The 21,216-nt window shown below is 39.0% G+C and overlaps 1 protein-coding gene across 19 annotated transcripts in view; it reads left to right on the forward strand.

Annotated features, from left to right (window-relative positions):
- The window catches only part of Phtf2 (putative homeodomain transcription factor 2), a 113,922-nt gene that overhangs the window by 66,075 nt on the left and 26,631 nt on the right, over positions 1 to 21,216 (forward strand). For 16 of the 19 annotated variants that reach the window (XM_087656417.1, XM_087656418.1, XM_087656432.1 and 13 more), the window contains 3 exon segments: positions 324 to 488; positions 12,664 to 12,850; positions 15,692 to 15,847. In XM_087656417.1, the coding sequence (XP_087512543.1) occupies positions 324 to 488; positions 12,664 to 12,850; positions 15,692 to 15,847 (508 nt within the window). 19 annotated transcript variants of the gene reach the window in all.

Below are 21,216 nucleotides of genomic sequence, written 5' to 3' on the forward strand. Positions count from 1 at the left end.
TAAAGCTTCCTTCATCTACAGAGAAATAATACTCACATAGGGAAGGATTGGTTTTATAAGTATCTTTCCAGTATTATCCATACAGTCGCGTATACATTGGCTGCCAGTGTGTGTCTGAGCGAGGAATAGTATCCTAATAATATCCTTGTATTTATTCAAATTGAACTTGAATATGCACCATTACACATGCTTCACATTCTGTCTAGTACATTTGAACTTCGTGGTTGATTAATAAGCTCCTGTGTTCTGTAAACTTTTTGAAGGTGCTTGAATAGTTGTTAAAATTTTAAACTACTCTCCACTCTTAATGTGTTCTGATTAAGGAAATTAAGGAAAGCAGCCCATTTGGAGGTCCACAGGGAAGGAGACGGTTCTAGCACCACAGACAACACCCAGGAGGGAACGGTGCAGAGTCCCGGCGCAGGCGCCCCTTACAGTGTGGGCTCGGTCTTCAGAGATCTCTGGCACGCGGCCTTCCTCTTATCAGGGTTGGTATCACACAAGGCTTCCTATGACGTGAATATGCTCTGTTCCTTTAGATATTTGTCTAGACAGTGAATATTAATGGCTCTCAATATTACAGTGTCATTATTCATTTTGTTTTGATAATCAGAGTGTTAGAGTTTAAGGAGAAAGCATGAAGTTACTTGGGGTTATGTGTAAATACGTTTAGGTACACGGGAATGAGTATATAGTAGCAAGATGCAGTGAAGAGTTCTCAATTTTTTAATTTTTTTCTGGTATTACTTTACTCTGTTAATTAGTTCATTGTTTTTAATCAGTATTGTAGGTCAGAATTTGCTTTAATACAGCTTGTTACTTGTATTGCCTTTTCTTTTACATCTGCCTCAATTTTCTTTTTTCTTTTTTGTTTTTAAAGTATATTAAGAGCAGATTTATTGAGAAGCCTCTCTTGGGCGGGTTCTCTGGTTCCAAGGAACAAGGCAGGGGCAGGGAGATACAAGGGCGGGGGATGAGAAAGATAGAAAGAGGGTGCACACACAGCAACAAAGCAGATGCAGAAAGAGGAAGAGAGAGAGAGAGAGCAAACAGAATGTATGCATCATACAGGGAAGAGCTTTCGGGGGACGGGAAGGAAGCCAGCCTCTCAGTTGGAAAGTTTAGGGCAGAGGGTAGGGTGTGCCAGCCAGGCCCTGTAACAGGGGCTGGGAGTTCCTGAGGCCAGGTCTGTTTTGTTATGTTAAATATGCACCTCAGCTGTTTACCCTGCATCTGAATCCCAACTTCCCAGATTCTGTGGATAATAAATGAATAAGGGGCAACGTAATCATCTATGACTACTTCCTGCTGACATTGGGGCGCTGTTATTTGGGAGTGGGTCCAAAAAAGCTAGAATGTTGGCCAAGTCCAGGTAGAACAGGCTGTTTCTTTTGTCCAGGTTGTGGGATCATCTAGGTCCAGCTGCTTTTGGAGCAGATTTTGAAGGAACATCTGGATCTGGCAGGATGCTGGAACAGACATGTTATTGCAGAAAACAAGATTAAGGAGTTTAAGAAGAAAAAAAAATTTCTTTGGTGTACATTTGAAACTTTTAGGCCCATGGTCTTGGTAGTTTTAGTGGTGTGGTCCAATGACCAGGGGAAGGGAATAGATCCCACCCTCGGGAATCAGTAGGAGGGAGGGAAACAGGCTGTCGATGAACAGTATTTCTCCGGAGTCCATTTGACTTGGATTCAAGTTTGTTCCTTGAAGCTTGTGAGAATCTCCTTACGTTTACAAAGAAGATAAATTTCAGACTTGTTAGTATTACCACTGTTTAATGCTGAAGCTCTGAACTCTGAGATCTCCGTACAGCAGTGGCATAGTGCTACCTCAGTTTTTAAAGTTAATTGAGATCAGTGCTGTGGGGAGGTAAGTGAATAGTCTGTGTGCTGCAGCCTCAAAGTCTTCATTTGTTCTCGGGCTTGTGTTGTGCGTAACACCAGTAAATAGTGAGCAGCCAGGAGAGGCTATTTATAAACCCAGCTGTGTATTCCATTACTAATACTGCGTCCAGTTGAAGGAACTCTTCTATCACTTCGCAGGGCTCACTAGCTTTCCTGCTTCCCACGTTCTTCATTGCTTTGTGCTCCTATGATAAAGTTTACCATGCATTAAGCAAATGTATCCTGTGTTTATTTTTACTGTTTATAATTTTTAGAAGTGATTTTTCAAAATCATTTTGATAGTCAGCACTTAATCCAGCTGTCTGTTTTCTCCTTTAAGATGATGTGTTTTTATTTCTATTTTTAACTTGGACTCTATTCTGTATCATCTAAGTGAGTGTGTGTGTTAACACAGTTTTCTTTCATGAGATATAAAAGTTTAATTATTGCAAAGTCAGTTTATTCAGTATTTCCCAAGACTTTCAGGTAAACAGTTTAAATAGCAAGGTAGATGAATTTAGCTTTCAGGGAGTCATTGGCTTGTTTTCATTTCTGTAGCTGATGCTGTTACGTTATGGACAACATTTAGATTAGCTACTTAATTTACTTGCTTTTTCTACTCAAACAAGACCCAGACTTCAGTTTTCCTTCTGTTGGTCCATAGCACGAAAATGGCTGGGACTGCTAGTCATTGCTTCGGTAGTGTCCAACTCCCTTGGCATTGACTCCGCTTGATCATGACAACTGTATTATGAGTAGCTTAAAACATGGGCCAGTGTCAGTGGGTTCCTTTAGGCTGTGCTTCACCAGTCTCATATGAGTGAGACTATTTCACTTATTAGGTACGAACCGATCCTAGGGGAGATGTTAATTTTAGAAGCCCCATGCTGAATTCTGAAGTCTTAAAATTCTGCATTTTAAAGCCTTATAAGTGACCACAGGCTTAGTACTAAAATAGCAGCTGACACAGTGCTTTCCGGCGGTAACTTCTGTGGTAAGTGGAAAAGGTTGGCAGTTTCCATTTAGGTTTCTGAGTTAACGAGGGAAAGCAGGTAGAGACAGCGCAGACAGTAACTTGTATGAGTGGCAGCACGGTTTTCCAGAGGTAAGAACGAAAAGTGATGTTTAAGTCTTACTATGTCTAAATACCTTAGTTCTTAAAATAAAACAGCTTAAACTCAACAAATGCCAATTAAAAATATAGAAACTAACTCAGATTCCTAAGCTTAGTACTTTAATCCAATGAGTTACTGTGTCCATTGGGAAAATATTAAATAGGAGGTGGAATGTTGGGTTTTGAGTTGTATTCTTCAACTCTGTACCTACTTCAGAATTAAGAAAATCCCGCATTCTCTTCCACAGCCTTGAAGAGCTAACCGCTGTGATTCTAAAAAATAAAAATAGACCGATGAACAGGAATTGTGCTCCTGATTTTAGGTAGAGAACTTTATATAAATAGACTTAGTGGATTAAAAACAGTTACCAGAATGAAGCAGACCACACGTTAGTTAATATGCTGGATTGACCTACACTTGCCTAGAACATGGGCAAGGACCTGGATTGGATATCTTGTACTGCAGGGGTGAGCGTGCATGGGGAGATTTGCATCTTATCTACTGTTTACAACACTTAAAGTGAAGGTTCAAGATTTAATACATGATGCTATTTACGGAATTAAATATACTATAGAAGTTCAGTCCTACCAGAAATTTTCAGTACAAATATTAAGAATTGGCCTTTTCTGAATAGAGTTGAAGTAGTTGAGTCATTTACAGTATAAACCAGGTACTCAGCTGCCTTCTGCAGACAATAGTAGGAGAAGCTGTCAGTGTTTTCAGACAGTTGATGAGCGTAACCTGATAACTCAAACTTGTTAAACACTGTGTTCTAAAGTGAGACCGATCTCATGAGCAAGTTCTTTAAAAAGTTGTACTAACTTTTGGGCTAAAGTTTTCAATATGAAAATTGTAATACTTTAACAATTCATTTATAGTATAATCACTTGTTTCTCAAAGGAAGTAAGAATATTAAATCAGTGTGTTTTTAAGGTTCTTTTCCCTTGATTGGATTTGACTCAGGACTTCTTCATCTTGAGTACCAATCAGAATGCATTGTAGAAAATTCTGCAGCCGTCTCACTACCCAAAAATTAAAGAAACGGGATTATGAACATTGGCTATAACAGAAACTTTTTATCTGTAGTTTTTTTTCTATTCAAAATCTAGTTCATATATGTTCTTTTTAATAAACATCATATTTATTAAGTACTGGTCAGAGTAGGCATTATGTGACTTGCTGGCAACAAAACATGATGCTGACTTAGTGGAGGTGCATATGATCCACCAAATCCACTGTGAGTAGAGTGCCCAAGGACTGAGGTGGATACTGGGAGAGCCTTCGTGAAGAGCCGGCCTTATTTCTTCCAGTGAGTTCTGTTGTTTGTTTCTTTATTCTGAGCTTTTGTTTATTTTGGGTTTTCAAGGCAGGGTTTCTCTGTGTAGCACTGGCACACAGTTTTGGGATTTATTCTGGCCTTGAACTCAGAGATCCACCTGCCTCTGTCTCCCTAGTGCTGACATTAAAGGCGTGTATGTACCACCACTGTCCAGCTGAAGGTGACTTTTAACAAGAAATTGAATACAGTAAGTTCTTAGGAAATGGATAAGGCCATTTCTTTTAAGTTGTTTAAAGAACCAATATATAGAACCACATGAAATTAAAGTTTCTGGGTGGCAGGGGAAACTGTCAGCCAGCACAGAGCCCGCAGACTTGGAGAAAACCTTTCCCAGCTAATACTGACAGAGGAGTTGATGTAAGTAAAGATTTACAAAAATAAATAGAAAAACATAAAACTGCCAGTCAGTAAATCCCATAAAATGATCAGTTCTCAAAACAAAAACAAAAGCCATCAACAAATAACCAATAATTTTTATTTTTAAATTCAACATCCTTAGCAACTAGGGAAAGACAAATTAAAACCACTGGAGTTCCTTTCTCTGAAAGGCCGTCATCAGGCAAAACAAACCAAGTCTGTGGTGAATGAGGAGCCCTCATCTACTGTTGGTGAGAGCGCTGGCTAGCAGAGCCACTGTGGAAGTCAGGGTTGGGGCTCCCTGCAATTAAAGCAGGACTCTGATCCGACTGTGCCGCTCCTGGGTATATTCCCAGAGTGCAGTGGTGCCTCAGACAGGCGCGTGCACACCCATGCCTCGCTGACTGAAGTGGAACCAGCCACAGCGTGTGCTGCCAGAGGACTAGATCATGGAGATGTGGCATCATGTGGGTGTGTGGATATACACATTTATTGGGCTCTTAAGAAAAAATGAAATTATGAAATCTGGAGAAAAAAACTTGGAAATGCAGAGGACAATATTAAGTGAGGTGACTCAGTCTTAGAAAATAAAACATGCATATCCTGTTGTATGTGGATTCTGATCTGTGGAGTTTATATGAGTGTAAATAAGGCATTGGAAAGTGCATGTAGGGATGACATAAGGGAGGCCACAGAGAACAGGAAGCACTGAGAAGTGGGACAAGGTTGGAAGGTCACAGGCAGCACACACTCTCTCTGGCTGACGTGGTGTCTGCTCTACATGGTTGCTTTCCACCCTCAGGGTTGAGCTGGCCTTCTGCTTCAGGTTGGCCCCTTCCCTTGTTTGCTCGGGAATTTCTGTTTTGCTACTACTCTAAGATGTGTTTGGTGACTGGGCTGACCTAGATGTAGTCAGGAGAGCTAATGGAGCACCTGTGAGCAGTTCCCTCTCTTCCAAACAAGTTCCTACTGTTCTTGGAGCACTAACTCAACTCTGACACACCAGAATACTCCAGTTTCAGCTTGTACATCTGCTCCAGCCTACAAATCAGACACTTCTTCAAGGAGAATTGGTGCTGGAATTTTTTTACATTTTTTATTGCATATTTTCTTTATCTACATTTCAAATATTATCCCCTTTCCCCATTTCCCATGCAGAAACCACCCATCCCATCTCCCCACCATCTGCCTCCATGAGTGTGCTCCCCCACTCATCCGCTCCCTCCTCACCTCCCTGAGCTAAGATTCCCCTACACTGGGGCATCAAACTTTCACAGTACCAGAGGCCTCTCCTCCCATTTACGTCCAACAGGGCTATCCATCCTCTGCCACAGATGAAGTTGTAGCCATAGAGTACAAATCCTAATAAAACTCTTTGGATAGTGGTTTAGTCCCTGGGAGTTCTAGGCTGTCTGGTTGGTTGATATTGTTCTTCCTATGGGGTTGCAAACCCCCTCAGCTACCTCAGTTTTTTCCTCTAACTCCTCCATTGGTGACCCCATGCTCAGTCCAATGGTTGGCTACAAGCATCCTCCCCTGTATTTGTTAGGCTCTAGCAGAGGCTCTCAGGAGTCAGCTATATCAGGCTCCTGTCAGCATGCACCTCTTGGTATCCCAAGTAGTGACTGTGTTTCATAACTGCATGTGGGTTGGATCCCCATATGTAGCAGTCTCTGAATGGCCTTTCCTTCAGTCTGCTCCACATTTTGTCTCCTTATTCCTCCTCTGAGTATTTTGTTCCCTTTTCTAAGAAGTACTAAAGCATACACCCTTTTCTCTTTCTTCTTGAGCGTCATGTGGTCTGTAAATTTTATCTTCATTATTCCAAGATTTTGGGCTAATATCCATTTACCAGCAAGTGCATATCATGTGTGTTCTTTGTAATTGGGTTACCTCACTCAGAATGATATTTTCTAGGTCAACCCATTTGCCTAAGAATTTCATGAAGTCATTGTTTTTAATAGCCAAGTAGTAGAGGGACATCTGGGTTCTTTCCAGCTTCTGGCTATTATAAATAAGGCTGCTATGAACATAGTGGAGCATGTGTCTTTGCTCCATGTTGGAGCATCTTTTAGGTATATGCTAAAGAATGGTATAGCTGGGTCCTCAGGTAGTGCAATGTCCAATTTTCTGAGGAACCTCCAGACTGATTTCCAGAGTGGCTGTACCAGCTTGCCATCCCACCAACAATGGAGGAGTGTTCTTCTTTCTCCACATCCTCGCCAGCATCAGTTGTCACCTGAGTTATTGATCTTAGGTATTCTCACTGGTATGAGGTGGAATCTGAGGGTTGTTTTGATTTGCATTTCCCTGATGACTAAGGATGTTGAACATTTATTTAGGTGCTTCACAACCATTCAATATTCTTCAGTTGACAATTCTTTGTTTAGCTTTCTACCCCATTTTTAATAGGGTTATTTGATTCTCTGGAGTCTAACTTCTTGAGTTCTTTATATATATTGGATATTAGCCCTCTATCAGATGTAGGATTGGTTAAGATCTTTTCTCAATCTGTTGGTTGCCATTTTGTCCTGTTGACAGTGTCCTTTGCAATTTTGTGAGGTCCCATTTGTTTATTATTGATCTTAGAGCATAAGCCACTGGTGTTCTGTTCTGGAAAATTTCCCCTGTGCCCATGTATTCGAGGCTCTTCCCCATTTTTTTTCTTTTATTAGTTTCAGTGTACCTGGTTTTATATGGAGGTGTTTGATCTACTTGAACTTGAGCTTTGTACAAGTCAATAAGAATGGATCTGTTTGTATTCATCTACATGCTGACCACAGGTGAACCAGCACCATTTGTTGAAAATGCTTTCCCCCCCCCCCCCCACTGGATGGTTTTAACTGCTTTGTCAAAGAACGGATGACCATAGGTGTGTGGGTTCATTTCTGGGTCTTCAATTCTATTCCATTGGTCTTTCTGTCTGACTCTGTACCAATACCATGCAGTTTTTATGACTATTGCTCTGTCATACTGCTTGAGGTCAGGGATGGTGATTCCTCCAGAAGTTCTTATACTGTTGAGAATAGTTTTCACTATCCTGGGTTTTTTGCTTTTCCAAATGAATTTACAAATTGTTCTGTCTAACTCTATGAAGAATTGAGTTGGAATTTTGATGGGGATTTCATTGAATCTGTATATTGCTTTCGGTCAAGATGGCCATTTTTACTATATTAATCCTGCCAATCCATGAACATGAGAGATCTTTCCATTTTCTGAGATCTTTGATTTCTTTCTTTAGACACTTGAATTTCTTGTCATATAGATCTTTCACTTGCTTGGTTAAAGTCACACCAAGATATTTTGTTATTTGTGTCTATTGTGAAGAGTGTCATTTTCCTAATTTCTTTCTCAGCCTGTTTACCCTTTGAGTAGAGGAAGGCTACTGATTTGTTTGAGTTAATTTTATATCCAGCCACTTTCCCGAAGTTGTTTATAAGGTTTAGTAGTTCTCTGGTGGAATTTTTCTGGGTCACTTAAGTATACTATCATATCATCTGCAAATAGTGATACTTTGATTTCTTCCTTTCCAGTTTGTATTTCTTTGACCTCCTTTTGTTGTCTAATTGCTCTGGTTAGGATTTCAAGTACTATATTGAATAGGTAGGGAGAGAGTGGGCAGCCTTTTCTAGTCCCTGATTTTAGTGGGATTGCTTCAAGTTTCTCTCCATTTAGTTTGATGTTGGCTACTGGTTTGCTGTATCACTTTTACTCTATTTAGGTATGGGCCTTTAATTCCTGATCTTTGTAAGACTTTTAACATGAAGGGGTGTTGAATTTTGTCAAATGCTTTCTCAGCATCTAATGAGATTCTCATGTGGTTTTTGTCTTTGGGTTCGTTTATATAGTGGATTACGTTGATGGATTTCCGTATAACGAACCATCCCTGCATTCCTGGAATGAATCCTACTTGATCATGATAGATTATAGTTTTGATGAGTTCTTGAACTCAGTTTGTGAGAATTTTATTGAGTATTTTTGCATCAATATTCATAAGGGAAGTTGGTCTGAAGTTCTCTTTCTTTGTTGAGTCTTTTTTCTGTTTTAGGTATAAGACTAATTGTGGCTTCAAAGAACTATTTGGGTAGTGTTCCCTCTGTTTCTATTTTTCGAAATAGTTTGAAGAGTATTGGTATTAGGTCTTCTTCGAAGGTCTGATAGAATTCTGCACTAAACCCATTTGGTCCTGGGCTTTTTTTGTTTTGTTTTGTTTGTTTGTTTGTTTGTTTGTTTGTTTGGGAGACTTTTAATGATTGCTTCTATTTCTTTAGGAGTTATAGGACTGTTTAGGTGGTTTATCTGATCCTCATTCAACTTTGGTATCTGGTATCTGTCTAGAAAATTGTCCATTTCATCTAGATTTTCCAGTTTTGATGAATATAGGCATTTATAGTAGGATCTGATTATTTTTTTGAATTTCCTCAGTTGTTATGTCTCCGTCTTCACTTCTGATTTTGTTCATTTGAATGCTGTCTTTGTGCCCTCTGGCTAGTCTATATACAAGTTTATCTTGCTGATTTTCTCAAAGAACCAGCTCCTGGTTTTGTTAATTATTTCTATAGTTCTTTTTGTTTCTCCTTGTTTGATTTCAACCCTGAATTTGATTATTTCCTGCTGTCTACTCCTCTTGGGTGTATTTGCTTCTTTTTGTTCTAGAGCTTTTAGGTGTGCTGTCAAGCTGCTAATATATGCTCTCTCCTCTTTCTTTTTGGATGGATTCAGAGTTACGAATTTCCTGCTTTCATTGTATTCAAGTTTGGGTATGTTGTGCCTTCATTTTCATTAAATTCTAAAAAGTCTTTAATTTCGCTCTTTATTTCTTCCTTGACCAAGTTATCATTGAGTAGAATGTTATTCAGTTTCCATGTATATGTGGACTTTCTGTTATTTTTGTGGTTATTGAAGACCATTCTAGTCTGTGGTGATCTGATATGATACATGGGGTTATTTCAATTTTCTTCTATCTGTTGAACCTGTTTTGTGACAAATTATTTGGTCAGTTTTGGAGAAGGTACCATGAGGTGCTGAAAACAAGCTGGAGTAGTTTTAGTAGGACCTTTCCAATATCTAATAAAATTGACTTTCAACAAAAAGTTATTAAAAATGATAAGGACTCTTTATAGTCAAAGGAAGTATCTACCAAGATGGACTTTCAGTTCTGAATATCTTTGATCCAAATCCAAGGGTACTCACATTCATAAAGTTTACTAAAGCTCAAAGCACACATTGCACCTCACACAATTATAGTTGGAGACTTCAACACCCCACACTCATCAATGGACAGATCATGGAAACAGAAACTAAACAGAGACACAGTGAAACTAACCGAAGTCATAAACCAAATGGATTTAACAGATATCTATAGAACACTTCATCCTAAAACAAAAGAATATCCCTTCTTCTCAGCACCTCATGGGACCTGCTTGTAGATCACCTAGCCCAGGACCAGGCTGTGCTACCAGCCCATCCTGGCTCCCTTCTGCTGCTCCGGGATAGTGCAGCCTGTCCTAACCCGGTTTCCTTTTCTACCCGCCTTTGCTCCAGGACGGGTCACATTACCAGCCCAAACCCGAGACCCTTGAATTCATGGATAAAAGACACACACAGAGATATCTCTTGCCTTTCAGACATGCCCTTACGAATTTATTATCTCCTTCTCTTCTTCCACATCCTTGGCCACTCACCCATAGGTGGGTGGAGGCCGCAGGCCCTAACTTCCCCCGAGGCCTTGCATAAGTGCTGTGTCCCTTTTCCTCCGAGGCATTGCAGAAAAGCCCCTCTCTTTTCTTGAGTCTGCCTTTTCCTCCTCCATCCTTGAAGTCTCACCTTCTGCTTAGCAATTGGCTCCTGGCCTTCTCTATTAACAAATCAGAAACAAGCTAGGGAGCTAGACCTTATAATTAGAACCTCCCCTTACAGACAGTGGTGTTTAGAAACCAAAATCTGGGTGCAAGATCTGGGTGTTTGGCATGGATCAAATACTTTAGGGCGCATTATTTAACTCCATACCTATCTAGATGAAGTCTGTCTATTGTATATGTCCTCAGCCGCTATGTCTTCCTTGACCACTGGCTTCCAGACCTGTGTTCTTAGCTGCTTGCTGATCTTAGGGTTTTCTGTCTTCTCAACGCTTACCTTTTTTTTCTGTCTGACTCGTGTATCTGCTTTCTAGATGTCTTTTACTTATATCTTTCCATTAGCCTTCTAATTTCTCTCCAGCATAGTGTGAATTTATTTATTTCAAGGTAATTTACCGTTTAAATCCACATCTGCATATTACATTATGTAAAAGACAAATAAAAGGAATTGTTGATACCCTAATATTCTTCCCTAGGTGGTAACAGGGCACCTTTGTGCTCTTCCGTAATTTTGGTTTTCCCATTCCCTATCTCCATGGCACACTTTCTGGTTATCTTTGATTATCTTTAATCCGAGGCCCATGTTCTCTTGGATTTTTTCATCACAGGGATCACATGCAAGGAAAACATTAGGAGATTGAGCTTCCCCGTCTTGTAACTCTTTGGATATGTGCTCTGAATATGAAGTACTAGAACTGTATGGAGTGTAACGGAATGTGGCCTGCCTGGTTCTGTTAGTTCTGCAGAAGAGCAGGAAGGAGAGGGGCTTCTTTGTATATGACAGAAACTTCCTGTGTCTTGACAAACTCCTAGTGGGTGGTTTCCAAAAAGAGGGGGCGGTTGGAAGAATTGTGGAGACTATAAATGATCTCATGTTTAAGACTATTGTTGTATTGTAATTGGCTTCATACTAACTGTGCTATTTCACCTGTAACCTCCTTGTGTTATTTCTTCATTCTAAAATCAGCATTAGAATAGGTAAGTTCTAAGCCTCACTGAATCCTCAGTATTTAGCATATCGGGGTACTATGACTGAGTAGGTTCTTTATCCTGCCTCTTACTTCCATCCGCCTTTGTAGCCTCTCCATCCAGTCTCTCTCCCTTTCCCATCCCTCGTGTCCTTTCGCCCACCTTCTGCTCAGTTCTGAAGCAGATTCCCATAGAACCGAGTCACTAGGATTTAGAGTAGAGTGCATTGAAAGCCTATCTAGATGAAGCACTATCTTAATTTTTTTCTTACAAAATATGCTCTAGAAAAACTCAAAGGGTGTTATTTGAATAAAAATACGTTTAAATTGTATTTTATAAAAACTTCACTCCACATTGAACACACCTTATTTTTACTAAAGGTTTCTGTTGGAAACCACTTTCAGTAGTTGCAGTCTTTTAAGATTCCTCAGACATTTGCTTGTTAAAAAAATGACTATTTCCCACATTGTATTTTAGAAATATTTTATTCCTATAAATCAGTATCCTTTAATTCTGGCCTTATAGGCTCCAATAAACATGACCATCAATTACTTTTTAAAGCAATTTTTTTGGTGTGAGAAAGAGTTAACTTCTTAATTTTATGTTCTTCATTTTTACTTTTGCCAGATTTATAACTTTATTCTGTTTTTCTTTTCCCATACTTTGTGCTTCAAAAAGTCTTGATGTTTTTATTATATATTAAAAGGGACTTATCAAAGATCTTCTGTGTGTATATACCAAAGGTAAAGTATTGGAGATAGTGTTAAGTCATTAATTATAACTTATCTGATGAGACTTCAAAGCTACTCTTTTTAAAATAAAAGCGTAAAATACATTGACCCTCAGAAATTGGGCAAAAGTTTTATTCTAGACACTTTCCCCGGGCCAGGTGATCAGGACTGAGAATTATTCTGTAAAGTTGGCTTTTCTTTGTGAATTGGAAGACCTTAAAACCTACCAGTTGAACTAGGATTTTAATTTGAATGGTCATTTTATCGGATAGTATTTTTCATTTACTGTAAAACATAAGGGTAGCCCTTAAAAATCTGAAAATTTTTGCTTTATGTTATAATTTCTATCAACCCATCCAGAGTGAGCTAAGTGCACATTAACATATTTCTAAACATTCTTGGGTTTAGGTCAAAGAAGACAAAGAATTCCATTGATAAGTCAACTGAGACTGACAATGGCTATGTGTCCCTGGATGGGAAGAGGACTGTAAAAAGCAGCGAGGATGGAGCACAGGACCATGAGCCTCAGTGTGAAACCATTCGGCCAGAAGACACCGCCTGGGCCACACGAACGCCGAGGAGTGTTCCTGCCAAAGTCAGTGCTGTTGCCAGAGTCTGTTTGAGTCTGTATCTGCTAGCGTGGACTGATGGAGGAATAGCTGCTCTCAAAGCAAATGTTGTCTCTAGGATTGATTCTCTGACCTTCCGTGAATAATAGTGAGGACGTTGAAGATCAGGGCGATGTGACTAAACATGACTGCAAGTGTAACTCAGTACATTCCAAATTGATTATTAATTACAGGTGTTAACGTATGCTGGCAACACTGAAAAACCTTTTTCCTTTTCTGTGTTTAAATGTGCAGTAATTTGTCAACCATAATTCCAGAAAATAGGTTATTCTTCCTAGGCACATGTACTCCTGTGTTCCTTAGGTATTGCCCATTCATCCCCTCCTTCTCCTCTAGACTCTGGGAACTACTTCCCTGTCTGTCTGTCTGTCTGTCTGTCTGTCTCTGTCTCTGTCTTTCTCTCTCCCTCCCCCCCCCTCACACACACACACACACACACACACACACACACACACACACACACACACACACATCATACTATGTAATAATACAGTATAGCTCTAAAGTCTATGAAGTAAGTCTGATGCAGAAAGACTCACACTGTGAGTGTGACTTATTACCAGTTCTGTTTCTTCTGCCTCACAAGACAAAACATTGTTGTCTTTGTGGACTGCATAATTAGTTGTCTCGTCATCTGTCAGTAATTAGTTGATTTGCAGCAGTCTCAATCTGTATGTTGTTAGCACTTTTGTGAAGTCTTTGTTCTTTTAGTTCAAGATCGCTATTCAGGATCTTTCACAGTTCCATACAGATTTTAGGTGGGTTTTCTCATTTTTGAAGCATGTTATTGGAGTGAGACAAGGTTTCCACTCCACTGTTACTCAGTGTAATGTTTGAAGTCTTAGTTACAACAGTGAGACAAGAGAAGGAGATAAAAGGGATTAGCGTTTGAAAGGAAAAGTTAAATTCATCCTTATTTGAAGATGGCATGAGTCTATTTAAAAGACACCATGACCTCCAATCTGAAAACCTTTGTATAGGATAAACACTTAGAGTAAGTTGCAAGATACAAAGTTAGTATACAATGTGACTTTTATGTACACTGGGAATAAACTTGATGAGAAAGAAATTAGAATATCCCAATCATAATAGTTTCTGCAGTGAAAACAAGATTCTTACAAAAAACCTGAGGAGGACACCAAGCAAAGGAAAGATTTATGCTCACAATTAAATATTGTGACTACAAAAATAATCTATGCTTAATGCAATCCTTAGGAACTGGGGGGAAGGGGATGTGGATCCTAAATTCATAGGGAAATGCAAAAGAACATAGGTAGCCAAAGCCATCCTAATAGAACAATATTGCTATAGGCATCGTGTCACCTGGCCTCAAACTATACCACACAGCCATAGTGAAAAAGCCCGCACGCTGCTTCCACGAAAGTAGACATGTAGACCAATGGAGCATAATACAAACCCTGGAAACAAACCTGTACAGCTATAGACACCTCAGTAAACCTTTTACAAACAGTTTTAAAATGTATGGATAGTTTGATTTATATTGTTTTATGTGTATAATTTATTTGCTTCTGTGCATGCGTGCGTGCGTGCGTGTGTGTGTATACACTATGGAATTTTATTCAGCAGTGAAGAAAGGAAACTGGGTAGAACTGGAAATGTACTGAGTAAGGTAACCCAGGCTCAAAAAGACAAACGCTGCATGTCTTTTTTTAAATCTATTTTATCTGTTATCTATTTTTCCAGTTGCATTTACCTTCTTGTGGGAATCCTAGGGTCTAATTTGTATATTTGTACATTTATGTAGGAGTGACTGCGTAGAAAGTACCAACTGAGAGGGGAAAGCAAACCTTTCATGGGGCAGGGGAGTAAGATGCATACTTGATGTGTGCAAGTGCAGGGACAAGTTACTCTAGAAAGGGAACAAGCAAAGCATAGGACAGAGAGCTGACAGGAGGAGCAGAGAGGGACATCACCAGAAGCAAGTGTATGTGAAAACTGTAAGTGTGTATGAAATGTGCAACACAATACTGTGCTTACCAATTTCCTAAAGTGTGGTCAAGTTACAAGAGGTTGCATTTAGGAATATGAGCATGGGCATTCTTGTATTGAAGGAGATGGAGAGATTTTCTGAAAACTCTTTTAATAATGTATGTACTTACATTTTGTAGTATCAGCTGTAAGTCCTAAGTCTGGCTGTAGTTTACTACTCAAGCATCAGCTGTCTGATACTATGAACATAACGTGGGTCATATCTTTCACACATACATTTTCAGGTACATATTACCTACTGAGGTTTGTGCAAAAACTATCAGTAGAGCTTACATCTCTTGATCAGGTTCAGAATATCTAAAATCTGGGTCTCTTACAGTTGATTTATGCATAATGTATGAGAAATGCACACATGTTCAACTCTTCATTGCTGTCTCATACTATTTCTAAATCAGTGATGGAGCTTATAATTGATGACCATTTAACTTTATAAAATGCTGTAGTATTTTCTCAGGTCTTTCAGCTTCTTTCAGATGGTCTGTTACATTTGTGTATTATTCATATTTCTTATTTCTGTAAGATGTTTCAGATTCTTTTCTGAACAATATGTTACAGAATAGTATTTGGTGAATTACTTGAATTTTAAAAAGAAAATATATATTGAAGAGTATAATCACTAACTTCAAGACATTTTTGCTGAAAATTAGGTAGCCCTAATCAGATTCTTGGTGGCATTTGAAGATATTTTGAAGGTATAGAGGTATATATTTATTTGTCTAATTTTTAATAATTGCCATTGTAAAGCTCAAATATCAATCAGATGTTACTTACCGTTCTCTTTTTCTATTCCCAACTAGGATGCCCAAAGAAAGATAACAAATGTCTCTGATGAAGTATCCAGTGAGGAGGGTCCTGAAACAGGATACCCATCACGCTGTCATGGGGACAGAACTTCCGAAAGCGGTCTTCGAAATAGAAAGCCACACCATTATAAAAAGCATTACGCAAATGAGGTATACAGTTTGACCTTACTTAAATGCACATATGCCTGTGTTATATTACTTTCAACAATTGCATGTTATTATTGAAATATTTCCCACCATTATCAATAGATTATTATTTTACTATTTATTATTATTATTATTATTATTATTATTATTATTTGAGAAAGATTCTCACTATGTTCTGTTAACTATCCTGAAACTTGTTATAGGCTAGCCCTACCCAGATTCATCTACCTCTGCCTTCCAAATACCAGCTCTGTTTCACAGTCCTGATGGATAATGTAGCACTGATCCACTGATCAATAGCTATCCGTGCACATTCGTTTTTTGCAGTATCTAGTAAGAGTCATTCACTTAGTACTTCTTTACCGTTCCTTGTGTACTGGCTTAGGAGCAGTGCCGCTTCTGTACATGCGGAGCTCAGAGAACAACTTGTGGTAGTTTATCTTCCCACCAGGTGAGCTCCAGGCTGTCAAGATATTATCAGGCTTGCCGCAGAGTGACCTTACCAGCTGGGACAGTCTGCCAGCTTCTGTTTCGGTCTTTCCATAGTTCATTATAGTGAAGTTATTTTCCAGCTAACTTCTCTCGTGATGCTACTGCTGGTTCCTAACTTCCCCACAGTACAACATTGAGAAATTTTCTTCTTTGATTCCAGTTTTTCTTTTTTTTATAAATTTGTTTCTTTGCTTATTGGTTTTCTCAGACTTTTTCCCAATTTTCTGACACCTCTAGACTTAAAACAATTTAGACAGAAAAATAATGTCATTCTATTTAGTGTTCACTTCCCTAAGATGTGCCAGTGTCACTTCTTGTCCCCTCACATTACCCTTAGTCTTTTCAAAATACACAAATTTTCTTTTTCTGGATGATTTTGAGTTGTCCTTAGGAAAAAAATCAAGTGTTATTGGGGTAGAATATGAGTCTTCAGGTTGTGAGGACAGTTACTTTCACATGGTCCTCTCTTAGTGTTTGCTTGGGCTGTGGTTGTCTTTCCCCCAGAGACTGCATTAGACACACTAAGACAGTACACCAGCTTACTGCTTGGGGACCCACATCCTGCTTTTAAATCAAATAACCAAGCCTGGGACATCCAAATCTTATGTTATGCAGTCAGAAGTTTTTTGGCACTGAAAGCAAGGTAGAGGGCCTTGACACGTCTCCTGCATAGTTATCTGACTTTGGAGGGATTTTTGCCTCTGTGATCTTTGCTCTTTGCACAGCAAGTTTTAATTACTGAGATTTTTGAAGAGCAGGATATCGTTCTCCTAGACTTAGATTTTAAATAAATATTGCTTGAGAAACATTTTAAGCGTAGCTAGAGTGAGGGCTCCATGGTTAAGAGCACTTGTTGGTCCTGCAGAGGACCTGGGTTCAGTTCTCAGCCCCCACATGATGATTCACAGCCATCCTGACTCCAGTTCAGGGATTGGACAACTTCTGAACTCCTTGGGCAGTGTGCACACAATGTAAATGCATCTACATCCAGGGAAACATCCATACACATAAAATCAAAACAGTTTTTTTTAAAAAGAAACAATTTGGGGGCTGGAGAGATGGCTCAGCGGTTAAGAGCAGCGACTGCTCTTCCAGAGGTCCTGAGTTCAATTCCCAGCAACCACATGGTGGCTCACAACCATCTGTAAAGAGATCCAATGCCCTCTTCTGGTGTATCTGAAGATAGCTACAGTGTACTTATATATAAAATAAATGAATAAATCTTAAAAGAAAAAAAAAAGAAACAATTTAACTTATTTAACATTGACAGTAAACATTACATAAAAATTAATCTTCTTAGATTCATTTACAAAGGCTTTAAAATAAATGATGTTTAAATAGTTGCATTCAGCTCCCTCAGATTTGACCTTAGAAACAGAGCCAACTTTAAAGGCCGTGTTCTAAAAGAGAACAAAACCTTTAGAACAGTGGCTCTCAGTCTGTGGGTTGTGACCCATTTGGGGGTTCATATTAGATAGCCTGCATGTCTGAGATTTATATTATGATTTATAACAGTAGCAAAATTACAATTATGAAGTAACAACAAAATAATCCTATGGTTGGGGCCACTCCAGCATGAGGAACCGTGTGTGTGAAAAGGTTGCAGTGTTGGGACGTTGAGAACCACCGTTCTAGAAGAAGCGGTTGAGGTAGATATGTATGATTGTTGGCACTTTATTTATAATCACTGGACTCTTCAAATACCAAACTCTCCAAAGGACTTTGGGTTTTGTTTTGTTTTTCTTCTTTAAGAATAAGCCTTCCTCCCCTCAGACAACATTAGGGTAGACTTAAACGCAACACAATTAGTGTATTTATCACCTTGCGCAATTACCACTTCAGAAGAAAAGTCACATAAAATAAAAATAAACCAACACTTTCTTTGAAACGACTAGATTCTAGTTCCTGTTTATTGTAGGAAACATACAAAATGACAATAAATCTCTCTGAGATGTCAAGGTCTTTTCAGGTGACCTGAATGTCGCCTGAAGAAAACATTTTGAATTTACTTTCCTGTTGTAGAATAATTTCAGTGATCATAGAGAGAAGTTGTTTGAATGTTGGAGAAATTAGTGTGTCAGTACCTGAGGTACTGTGGTCCTTGTCCTCCATGTGAGGCCTCTCCCTGAGTTCGTGTGGGAACCCTGCCATTCTATGTCCATCCTATGTCCTTTCCTCCCTGGTCTTTGCTCTTGTCCACTGTGCACTGAGTACTGGCTCCAGCAAGTTCTGCTCTTTAGGAAGAGACTTGTGGAATTACTTGGTTACCTAAAAGACAGAATGTATCCTAGAGAGTGGACTCTATGTCCTGTTTCTTCTATTCTGCCTACTTAATTCTATCTCTTTTTTTCTTCAAATATTGTCCATTTACTTTAGTAGATTAGATTATCATTAAATGAAGAAAGCGTGTGATGGAGATCTTAATTAAGAACCTGTGGGTTTGGAATCAGACTATTTAAATGACTTTGAGAACTTTTTTTTCCCAAACTTTTTTGAGGCCCAGTTTATGTATCTACTTTAGGGAGGCAAAACTGTTTTCAAAGGCCAGGGTTAGATTGAACTGTTTTTTGTTTGTTTGTTTGTTTGTTTGTTAATTACAATATTTTTTTATTTTTAGACTAAAGAGTTGTTAGATTAAATTTGATTTTAAATGTAAAGACCATCGGTAATTATTTTGGAGTTTCTATTTGTAATGTAATAATTGTAAAATATTTTTTGGCAGGATATAGCTAGAATTATAAATGCTTCCTTACTCATAAACCTACCCATTAGTTTTAATTAAAAATAATACCTCTTAATTTGTCACTTAATTTTAATATATGACTAGAAAATCTATATCAAGACTTCCTATTAGATAATAAACTACCTTTGTTAAATGTTTGAAATGGGTTGGAGAAATGGCTCGGCAGTTAGAACACTGGTTGCTATTCTAGAGAACCGAAGCTTGATTTCTAATACCCCATATGGTGACTCACAACCATCCGTAACTCTAGCTCCCGGGGATCTGGCCCACCCCTTCTGACCTGCATGCAGCAGACATGCACACGGCATAGACACATGTAAAGGCAAAGCACTCATATGATTAAAATAGGATTTGGAGAACTGTACGGAAACATCTAACAGCTGGGCAGTGTGCTGCCAGCCTTTAATCTCCGCACTCAGGAGGTAGAGGCTGGAAATCTCTCTGAGTTCAAGGCCAACCTGGTCTACAAAGCCAGCTCTAGGACAGCTGGGCTCTTATCTCAAACACTAAAAAAAAACCTCTTAAAATGAAAACTGCTTGGGCTCTTAATACTTAGTACTATCTGAAATTCTTTGGGAATTTTTTTTTTAAAAAACAGACTGTTTTTTTTTTTACCCTGACTTTCTATATTTTACATTGTGCTATTTAAGGAATATTTGTATTTATTCTGACAATTTCATGTACATGTGCAAAAATATCTTTATCATATCCACTCATCTCTTTTCCTTCTCTTGCCTCGTCTCCTTTGTCAGGCTCCTTTCCTACCTTCCTGTCCCTTAAAAAACAAAACAAAACAAATAATCAAAAAAATTATTATTGTCCATACCCACATGGGTCATCCACTGGAGCATGGGCACTAAGGAGCCACAACAGAAAGAAAACTGACCTTCTTTTCCTAGCAGCCTGCAGATGCTAATAGAGTTCTTTAACTAGGGTTGGGGCCTTGTGAGCTCCTCCTGACCCAGGCTGCAATATTGGCTTAGCATTTATGGTAAAGGTGAGCCATAGTTGCTCTTGAGTTCTTGAGTACAACAGCCAGGTTGTGCTACATGACAGTGGCATTTCATAGCCCTCTTCCTAGCTCTCCAGCCCTGACAGTCTTTCTACCTCCTCGTCTATGACTTCCCCTGAGCCTGGAGGTTGGGGGTTACTACATAGATGTTCCATTTAGGACTGAGCATCCAGCAGTCGTTTATTCTCAGCATTTGACTAATACTTAGAAAGCCATTTAACAATATAAACATTTAACAAAACAACAGTAGTAGATTTTCCCCAGAGCCTCCCAAACCATGGGCTTTTGACCAGTTTTATAGTAACAAGCATGACTCCCTCTGTGGAAGCTCAAAGCAGTTGCTTACTCCCGTAACAGCTGTGCCACTATTGGACCATCTGGTATTGTGTCCTGTAGGGTCCAGCATTTGGGTAAGACTTTCTTGTCTTTTCTCCTGGAGCAGACTACATATTACTTTACCGCACTGTGAAAACCAGTCAGCAGGTAGTTTGTGCTCTGTTAAGTTCATTTTCCTGTTCATTTCTTTAAAAATAAATTGCCTCTTATTCATCTTCCCTTCTACTAATAGATATCAGTATATTAATCCCATTAATAGTAGGTCTGCATTTAATAGATCATAAATAGTACATTTCATTCAAAGTATTGTATTATCTGTAGTAAGGATAATAAACAAAAAAGTACTGCTTGTTTCTGTCTTTTGTGATTCAAGTATGTGAGACTGTTGCATGAACAGCTAAGAGAATTATTGATCTAGAAACTAGATGAAAAAAATGTCCTATAGCTCACTTTAGTGATGATGTAATTATTCTAGATAGAAGGCGTCAAGGTATATAAACTATCCACATCTCTCTAAAGAAAGGCAGGATTAATGCTGTGGTGTAGGAAGGTAATCAAAGGGCAGAGCAGCCAAGACAGTTGTGATTGGAGCCAGGGAGCAGTGCAGGTTCATCAGAGAAAAGCTGTGCGCACGGAGTGTGCTGGAGAGTGAGTTGAAACCTGATGGAGTCACTTTGGAAGCCATGCTGGAAGATTGTGGTTAGAGGAGCAGAAGGGTAGTTGATTTGGGAAAGCTAATCTATAAGGAAGGAGAAGGCTTTTAGGTGTGGGCCAGTCTGCGTTTAACAG

The sequence above is a fragment of the Rattus norvegicus genome, chromosome 4, assembly GCF_021556685.1.
Source record: "Rattus norvegicus strain SHRSP/BbbUtx chromosome 4, alternate assembly SHRSP_T2T, whole genome shotgun sequence".
Taxonomy (NCBI): Eukaryota; Metazoa; Chordata; class Mammalia; order Rodentia; family Muridae; genus Rattus; species Rattus norvegicus.